General features: G+C 44.0%; 1 protein-coding gene across 1 annotated transcript; it reads right to left on the reverse strand.

Moving 5' to 3' along the window:
• Positions 1–398: 398 nt before the first annotated feature.
• MRPL58 (mitochondrial ribosomal protein L58) lies at positions 399–6775 on the reverse strand. The gene is made up of 6 exons (XM_039500251.1): positions 6509–6775; positions 5219–5255; positions 3817–3876; positions 2939–3021; positions 1599–1768; positions 399–749 (listed from the first exon to the last, which is right to left on the reverse strand). The coding sequence occupies exons 1-6, from the start codon at positions 6692–6694 to the stop codon at positions 665–667; spliced, it is 621 nt and encodes a 206-aa protein (XP_039356185.1). The 5' UTR covers positions 6695–6775; the 3' UTR covers positions 399–664.
• Between the last annotated feature and the right edge of the window lie 2910 nt (positions 6776–9685).

Here is a 9685-nt window from a genome sequence, read left to right on the forward strand (position 1 = left end):
GTGAGCTGTATAATAGCGCCTCTGACTTCAGATCACAAAAGTGAGGGTTCACGTTCTTTTTGTACTGCAGTAGTTTGGTAAAATGTTAAACTTCCCGCAGCTCCCATTGGCTGGGAACAGTGAACCGTGGCCACAGGGAGCTGAGGGGCTCCATGCCTCTGAATGCTCCAGGTAAACAAAACAACAATGTATTAGATATTCAATTCAATGATTCCATAGAATTTAAAATCATCAAATTTTGGTGTAGACCCATTTATAAGCTGACCCCTGCTCTTTGATGCGTCCCTTTTTTACCAAAAATATTCGGCTTATGAATGAGTATATATATTCTATAGAAGCAGGGATCGCTCTCACACATGAATACAGAAGGGCCTACAATAGGGGCAGGAGGAATTTAAAAAAAAAAAATTATGTCCGAAGAAAGCCTAAGCATTTGGCTTTCTTTTAAAACATGGAAAACTTCTGAGACATAAATATTCTACTGCAAATATTGTTAGTGAAAACCCACTTTACTAAATACAAGAAAGCAGCTGTTAAATTATATTTTATTTTTACATGTTTTAAGCAAAGACTTTTTTAAAGACAGTTTATAATTTGAGTATCCTCTTCAGTTTCCAGGCCAATGTGTTTAAAAATAGGATATCCAGGCAATTTTTTGTCGTCTTCAATCAAAGTCTACCCTCCTGCTTTGTTTTACAGTTGAATGAATCTTTTTCTGTCGCAGTCGTTCACGATTCATTTTTTGCACCCTAAGAACAGAGAAAAAGTGCCTTAAACAGCCTAGCCCTAGAAACATTTAAAAACAACTATTATTCCACGCTTGTCTTATGATAACACACACCACATGTTACTAGGTGCTGTCCATGCATGCAGGGAGACAATCCCTGCCCTTTGGATGTTGTAATCTAAGTAAATTGCTGAACTATAATGAATTATTCATGCTAGGGTAGGAGCAGAAAAATCTCATGTCTCGGAGTGTAAGTTGATCATCACAGAGGCCAGGAAGGAATTCCAGCCCTTCTCACCCCAAAACAACATTACACAGTTGGCCATAGGGATCTTTCACCTTCCTTTAGAGCAGTGGTTCTGAACCTGTGGGCTGCTTGTGGCCCAGTCAGCACGCAGCTGCTGCCCATTGACATCCCCAGTGCTATACAAATAGTATATATACTGTGTGGATGTGGCCCATGTAACACATAGAAAGCTGCATGTGTGGCCTGCCGCAATGGTAAATAGGTTGAGAACCACTGCTCTAGTCACTTGTAGAATGTGGATACCAGATTTGATGGACCAGTGGTCTGATCAGGTATGAAAAAAATTATTACAGTGGCTAGCACAGAATAAAGTTGCATTAAAACACTCCAGGTCCAGAAGTGATACAACAGTGCAAGTTACTTTGAATGGTGTAGCTAGAGCAGCCCTGCCTGATCCATTGGCTCCCTGTTGCAGCTCTGCTACAGTCCCTCCTAGCATCACGATAGCCAGCCCTGGGCAGGGCTATCTTTAAACCACCTGCAAATTCCAATTGGATTGTGTAACTGGATTCTGTCTGGATAATCCAAATCTAGTTGAAGTGGAGCCCTGTTTTTGTTTTATACCTGGCTATGAGGAGCTGGGAATTCTCCTTTGATACCACACTGGATTTCTGAGTGGCCTCCTTAATCATGTTTCTGATTTTTTCCAAGCAGTCTGCCAGATTCTTCATTTGGTAGCGACTCACTTCAGAGTTTATGATCAGCTCGCCAGATTTATTTATTTTATTCTTGTGCTGGGGAGGAAAAGAGGTAAAATATTTGACCATGAACACTGTTACAAACGTATCATTTCCTGGCATAGAAGCTGTGACAGATATGGCAATTTTCCACAAAACCTTTGGGAAATCTACTGAATTAAGTTTAAATAGCTTTGAAATCCATTGTATTATAAATACAAAATGTATGTATTATTGTGGGATTGTAACTTCTTTAGGGGGCAGATGTGGCCAACATAAGACCCAGGAAGTGTTATGAGCTTCAAAGGACTATTTTAAACAATGTGCCAGACAAGAAGGAACTTTTGGGACATAGTTAAGTGGGTTTCCTAGGAAATAATGGCGCAGAGAGGAATGCAAATTCCAGCCTCTGGACCCAACCTTTTGAAGCGGAGCCCTGAGGAGAGAACCATAATCTGATGCATTACCTATGCATGGTCTCTGAAGATCACAGAATATCAGGGTTGGAAGGGACCTCAGGAGGTCATCTAGTCCAACTCCCTGCTCAAAGCAGGACCAATCCCCAGACAGATTTTTACCCCAATTTCCTAAATGGCCCCCTCAAGGATTGAACTCACAACCCTGGGTTTAGCAGGCCAATGCTCAAACCACTGCATAAAGGAAAGGCTAACCTATGCATGCCTCCTACCTCTGAGCTAACTGTTATAAATTTGTAACCACAGAAAACCCCCTTGGGGATCTGAAGGTCTGATCACCTGCCAGAGCCCTTGCTGAAGTTGGGGGTGATCTCTGATAAGCTTAGTAGCATGGGTGTAGGTTTTGTTGCTCTACTTCCACAGTTTTTAATGTTTTCTTTGCAATGCTTTCACTTTAAGAATAAATGTGCTGGCCTGGAAAGGACTGTTTGGTAATTTATAACTGTGGACAATTATGCTGTTTATAGCCTCTGAGGAGAAAGCAAAGCAGGCCTGCTTAGGCAGTCTGACTTGCTGGGGAAATCATAATGTAGGTAGGGAATCGTGCAGCCCGGAAAAACTGAGGTCCGGAGAGAGAAAGATGCAGGTCTCCACCCAAAGGAGATGATAGCTGAGGAGCTGCAAGCCTAGACTGGGTGCCCTAGTCCATGCCCGTGAGTAGGAAATGCAGATGCAGTTGCCTTCAACTGTGACAGAAGGCTGTAAAGTTAAACAAAATGGTTGGAAGGGGAAGGAAAAGGTTGACAGTTACCATCACTGCTATTTTCTGCCTCACATCTTCTGCAATCCAATCAGCTGATGCCAAATGGAATCTAACTTCTGCCTTACTATTCACTGTGAGTGAAAGAAAGAAGGGAATGTTTAATTCATCTCATGCAATTCACATTCAAAAGCAGCTGGTGATTAGATTGCCATGATGATTCTAATTTGAGTGTGCAGCAGGATCACAGCAGTTTCTTCTTTTGACATCCTTTTTCTGCTCTTCTTGGTGCCACGGTTAAAGAAAAACTCTACCTAGCTGTTTATACGGACCTAATCATACTATCTGATCACCAGGGCATTATCAAATAGAATCTAACTGCTACTTCCAATTACAAAGACTAAATCACTTAATACTTATTTTAAAAAATTTTTATCCTGATATTTACCTTTTAAAAAAAAGTTTCCCACCATACGTTGTTAGTAATACCTTAGTTAACTGGAAGTTGGTGTGGTTTTTTTTATCTGGTTTTAAAAATTCTGATTACTTTTTGCATGTTTCTCGGCTTGTAACATGAAAACAGACTAGTCAGTTTCATTTTCAGATTCTCATGCATTGCAGTGTTGCACAATACAAGTTGCAAACACTGCAGAGACCTGTTTTTGTTTAAACAAAATTATTTCTATTGGAATACAAATAAAATTATTAAACATTTCTCCTGGTCTTAAGTTTTGCGATGACTTCTTTTTACAACACAAATTTTGGGTTAAGCTTGGCAGGCCTGAATGTCTTAACTATAATGAAAAATGAGCAACAATCAGAAGGCCAATCTCAAATTTGATTAGGATATTTAAAAAGCATTGGCAATCCAAGTTTTCAAGTTGTTGTACAGTCTATATATTTTTAAATCCACAGAATATTTTTTGTACCTTTATTAACATTCTGGCCTCCGGGTCCACTGCTCCGGCAATAGGATATGGACAGACAATCTAAGAAGACAAGAACGCAGGGGTACTTATTCCCACAGCCAGATCTACAACTAATCACACAGTAAGAAACAGAGAAAAGAAATGATCTAAATCAGTGTCTCTCAACCTTTCCAAGCTACTGTCCCCTTGCAAGAGTCTGATTTGTTTTGCGTCCAGTTTCACCTCACTTAAACTACTTGCTTATAAAATCAGACATAAAAATACAAGCATCACAGCACACTACTATTGAAAAATTGCTGACTGTTTCATTTTTACTATATAATTATAAAATAAATCAATTGGAATATAAATCTTGTACTTACATTTCAGTGTATAATATATACAGCAGCATAAACAAATCATTGTCCGTATGAAATTTTAGTTTGTACTGACTTCACTAGCCCTTTTTATCTAGCTTGTTGTAAAACTAGGCAAATATCTAGATGAGTTAATGTACCCCTGGAAGACCTCTGTGCACCCCCAAGGGTCTGCATACCCCTGGTTGAGACCCACTTAAATGATGTGGGGATGGGGAAGAGAATGCAAGTTGAAAGTTGAGATGGCCAACTCAGAATCCATATTGACTAGCTCTGGTAGAGTTAAGACAGCTCCTCAAGTGGAAAGGTAGCTACAACAAATACGATCCTCTGAGATATTTGATATTTCTATGTCTAAACCCACCGTTTTTTTACAAGGAAACGTGCTTACAGATTATCTAATCAGGGCCTGATCCAAACCCTACTGAAGTCAGTGGAATGACTACTAGTGGAGTGGGTTTTGGACCAGTACTTTACTGCCTTAATCCCCAAAACGAGAGTTAAAAAATTCCACCTTATCCCGCCCCACCAAAATACTTTTCTTGCTCAGGTTCAGAAAGGCTTTAACCATTATAGGCAAGATTTTCAGTCTCATTGCTTTATATTAAATACTGATCTGCCTTATCCAAGTCATTCTAAATTTTAATTGCCCTTCTGCATTACATTTCTTCCACCTAGCCCATTTTCTATCATCAAATATCATAATCATCATCTAGACTCTCTTCCAGCTCTTAGAGTGTACAAAACAAATTCAGGATTAATTCAGTTTCTTCTCAGGTTCCTCCACCCTCTTCTTTCAGTCATCAACACATCTTGTGCACAAAACTTATTCTATGATCAATTCCTTATGTTTATGGGTAACATTGCAATGCTAATGGAAGCTGTAGAAATAAATACTTTGCTAATGACTTACTACTTTGCTTTTTGTTGTTTCCGTGCAGGTAACTGAAATCCTTTAAATTATTTTGATTGATTTACTGGCAATAAAACCCCACTGAAAGCAACTTGGAGAAAAAAAAGGCTTTTGTCTTATATGCTAGACTTACCCATAGGAATATCAGGAGAGGTTTGTCTTGTCTCATCCTATAAAATACACACACACACAATGAAGCAACTGCCATTTGATGCTACAGAAGGCATTTTTGCAACCAAGTCAGTCTCCAGAGCAGTTTAGAAGAAAAAATAATTACAGAAGCTATTTCTACATAAGTACTCTCTCTTTCAGAAAATGGCATGTTCAAAATTGCCTTGTGAAAACATCCCTGTAATCAATTTTATATCATGGACCTAGAACTATTCTTTTATCTGGTGTATGCACCTGAGAGTGGGTTGCTGCAGTGGCCTGGTTTATAATTCTCATTTTTGCACCTTTCACCTGTGGTGTCCATGTTGGGTATTTTCCTCTTTCCCTTGTAAACAGATTAGCTCATGTGTTGTCTTATACAATCCTGCTCGACTGGCTCTTTCCACACAAGCTGTTTTTATTGTCTACTTTAGGCATTTGTAATATGCCATCCAGACATTCCATACTTGTTGTCCTAGTACAGCCTTACCTTACCCCCTTACTGCTCTCCCTTTTTCCATAATTACGCTACATGTCACTTGGTGGTTATCAACTTCCCACAGGAGATTGACATCTCTGCCATGACAGACATCACAACCAAGGATGCTGTTACTCTTTTTATCTTAGGCCTCGTCTACATTACCAGCACTGCAACTTTCTTGCTTGGGGTGTGAAAAAACACCCCCCTGAGGGCTGTAAGTTTCAGCGCTGTACAGTGGCAGTGCAGACAGTGCTCCCAGCGCTGGTAGCTACTCCTCTGGTGGAGGTGGGTTTTTTACAGCTGGTGCCACGTTAAAGCGCTGAAGACATACCCTTAGAGTCTCCTGGTTTTTGTTGTTGAGGTTCTGCTCCCTGTAAAGCCCAGCACCCAGGACAGAAACAGGTCCTCAAAGTAACTTCTACAGCCAAAAGAAATCACATGAGGCTGTGTTGCAAGGCTGTTTCTCTAGCACAGGATAATGTCATGGGGCAATGGACCACAGGGAGGATTCTGAAACCACCCCACAGGCATGACATAGCCACTACAGGGGGGTTTCATTTGAATGAAACAAGAGGCAACAACAGATGCATATAACTTGCCATCACCCATTATTTGCTGCCCCTAGGCTCCCCCATTGCACTCAAGCCACGCCCATTAGCTTCTATTACTATCAGGCCCCGCCCACAGCAGTCTGCCCGCCCCTATGGCCACGCCCACTTCTATCAGGCACCGCCCATTGCACTCAAGCCACGCCCCTGCCTCGACGTTCTGCCTTGTCCCCTCCCCACGCACTTGGGTCCCCTCCGCCGCGTCGCTTCTGTTCTGCTCGGGATAGAGCCTGTCCAGGGCGTATTCGCTCCGGAACTCGGAGCTGGGGGCGGCGCCGGCGGCGGCTCGGTGTAGGATGCCTCGGGGCGTCCGGGCCGGGAGCAGCGCCGGCCTCGCCCGGCAAAGGCCCCGCAACACGCGCGCCGCCATCTTGGTTCCTCTGCGTGCACCCCCTTAGGTGTCCGCCGCCTGGCCGGGAAACAGCGACTGCGCTGCGGGGGTTCCGGGGCAAGTTCCCTCGGCCCGTGCTGCTGTGAGTGCAGGCGGGGCTGCGGACACCAGGGGCGCCCACGCCGCGTGGCTCCTGCAGGATGACGTGGCGTGGGCCCAGCACTCCCAAGAGGCCTAGTTGCGTGGGGCTGTCCCACTCTGACCCCCCCCAATAGCCAAGCCCCTGCCCCACGCCTCCCCACCTGCCCCCACACAGGGGGTTGCAGCGTCACTCGCACATATTGGCCCAGCTGTGTCCTGCCCCCTCTCCCACCGCTAGTCGGGGAGGCTGGGTCAAACCTGAGCAACACCGTGCCCCAGGACCAGCTTGCAACACGCGCAGGTCCAGCCGGGCCCATGGGGTAGGAGCCACCACAGAGGGGTGAGTGCAGGCAGCCTTGCTCTGCAACCACCCTTGCCCCCCAGCTCCCCACTCCTTGGGGGCAGGACTCAACCCTGCAGCCTCCCTCTCATCAGGGGCAGACATGGCCTCCCACCCTCCTGGGGACAGGACCCATCCTGCTTTAACCACTGAAATTGTTGGGAGGGATGTGCAATGGCGGTGGGGTTGCATGGTCAAGCAGAGGTGTCCTAGATTCCAAGGCTAGAAGGGATCCTTGTGATGATCTAGGTCAGGGGTCATCAAACTGGGGGTCATGACCCCTCAGGGGGTTGTGAGCTTATTACATGAGGGGTCATGAGCTGCCAAACTCCATCCCAGAGTTCCAAACTCTGCTTCTCCAGCATTTATAATAGTGTTAAATATATATAAAAAAGAGTTATTAATTTATAAGGGGGGGTTCCACTCAGAGGCTTGCTGTGTGAATGGGGGTCACCAGTACAAAAGTTTGAGAGCCACTGATCTAGGATGACTGTTTAACACAGGCCAGAGAATGTTCCCTAATTTCCTTTGGGCAGTGGAGTGACACATGGTGGTGCTGTGTGGGGGGTGCGCTAATGTCTTGGCTTTGTGTGCAGATGTTACCTAGCCCTGTATTGTGCATTGATCAGTATTTCTGTTTTGGCAATCCCAAGTGTTCAAAAATCATGAGTACTCTTCTCCCCCTCTCAAATCATAAGATTGATTTAAAAATCATGAGATTGAAGTTAAAAGCATTTGGAATTCTTTATTTGCATTCTGGCTTTTGCATGGTTAGGGTTCATGTGTTCAAGCTTTTCTTTGCAATCATGATGGCTAGAAACTTTTTAAAAAATGAAAGCTGAGATTCTGATGTATTTCCATGACTCCAGGCTCTAGGGCCTTAACAAAAACATCAAGTATATTAAGACTTGCATAAAATCGTGAGAGTTGGTAACATTGGTATTTTACATAATACCCCCCCAGTCCCAACAGCATATGCTAACGTTACTACAGTATCTGGGCCAATCCCTATAAAATCCCAGAGTATTTTCTTTTTGTAAGAATGAGAGGGTGCATATCACAAGTAGTTATCTGTCTCCACCCCCTCTTTAATGATGACATATAGTAATAATGAAGTGTTTTCTGGGCACCTGGACTTCTCCAATAGACCAGAGATAAGGCCTAGTCCTGTGAGATTCTAAGAGCCTTATGCAAAGTGCTGAGCACCCTCCATTTCCCTTGAAATAGGAACTTTATTACTTGACAGAGACGGGCAGGAGTCACTGCTTCTGGCAGTAGGGTAATGGGCAAAGTGGGGACAGTACTGCCAGAGCCTCTTACGTTTTGGCAGGAGTAGAAATGGTATTAGAGATAAGAAGTCAAAATGGCTGAAAGGTCGGTGTGGCGGGAGGCTACTCTGCATGTGTAGGTGCTGCGTTACAGGGATCTGAGCTTGGATCTCTGGTAGTCGCTGCCGAGGCAGCATGCTCAGCTCCTTGGGAAAGGAGTTAAATGTTTTATGTCCTGCTACGTCTGACACTAAGCAGTGCTGATGGGCCATGGAGGGCACTGCGTTTTAATCTGATCTGTGTAGTACCATGGCAACGCACGTTGTTTGGGAATGGAGACCCTGGGGACTTCTGCTCTGATATTTGAATGCTTTAAAAAAAAAAAAAGTCAGTCATCAGAGCCAAGTCATGCCATCTGGTGACCTTAATTTCAAGCAACAAGCAGGTAAATGTTTTATGATTTGTAGCCGAAGGGATGGAGAAGAAATAGCTGTAGCAGGAGGATTCACTTTGCCAACTGTTGTTAAACCTGTCCGCATTATTGTCTCACTGGCTGTATATGCCAAGAGGACATCAGAACGAAGGTGACTGAAATGACCCAACTGAACCCAAACTTTGAATGAAGAGACCTTTCCTCTTTTTCCACCTTGTGTCAGTTGAGAGCCCTGCCACAAGAATCCTGTGTGAAGCAGAGAGGATATTGGGTTACAACCAGCACCCTTTCACCTTTCTCTTGTTTAGGGGAAGGGTATGGATGAGAGATGTGCATGTAGAGGTGGTTTGGATAAGACTTGACTTTGATGTCACTCAAACAGAACCAGGCTTTTAAGGCTTAATGAAGCATGGAGAATTAAAACCACCAATGTTGGGGCTTGTTTTTAAAGCAGGTTCATTCCATCTGGTGACATATGTTATTGTGGAGCAGGGGCTGTACGAAACCATCTCATAATTTGTGATGGTGGGGTGATGCGCCTAAGCATGTGTTCACACCTTGCACAGTGATCCTAGCAGATTTCACAAGTCAGTTGGGCTGGGCCAGGTCCATACTTGGATGGGAAACTTCCATAGAAACCATAGGTGCTACAAGAAATGATGCAGGTGACTCTGTAGATGGCATTCTTCTCTCTGATGTCTCAGTTCTGGAAAGCAATTAAGCTTTGCTTAAGGAAATCCATTCCTATTCCTGATTGCGGAGGCTTTTCTGATTTGGGACTTGAATTGGAACCAGCTCATTGCCCCAGAGTGGTGCTGATGGAGCTGGGCTGGGTGTAAGTGCTGTCT

Source organism: Mauremys reevesii, linkage group 15 (assembly GCF_016161935.1).
Source record: "Mauremys reevesii isolate NIE-2019 linkage group 15, ASM1616193v1, whole genome shotgun sequence".
In the NCBI taxonomy this organism is placed as follows: domain Eukaryota; kingdom Metazoa; phylum Chordata; order Testudines; family Geoemydidae; genus Mauremys; species Mauremys reevesii.

Excerpts from the sequence above, each read along its gene's own strand:
- MRPL58 (XM_039500251.1), bottom strand. The coding sequence starts at position 6,694 with ATGGCGGCGCGCGTGTTGCGGGGCCTTTGCCGGGCGAGGCCGGCGCTG. Across the intron at positions 3,877-5,218 it reads CTCTCCTGATATTCCTATGG|ATTGTCTGTCCATATCCTAT; the intron begins GTAAGTCTAGCA and ends TTGTCTTCTTAG. Across the intron at positions 750-1,598 it reads TCCCAGCTCCTCATAGCCAG|GGTGCAAAAAATGAATCGTG; the intron begins GTATAAAACAAA and ends CTCTGTTCTTAG.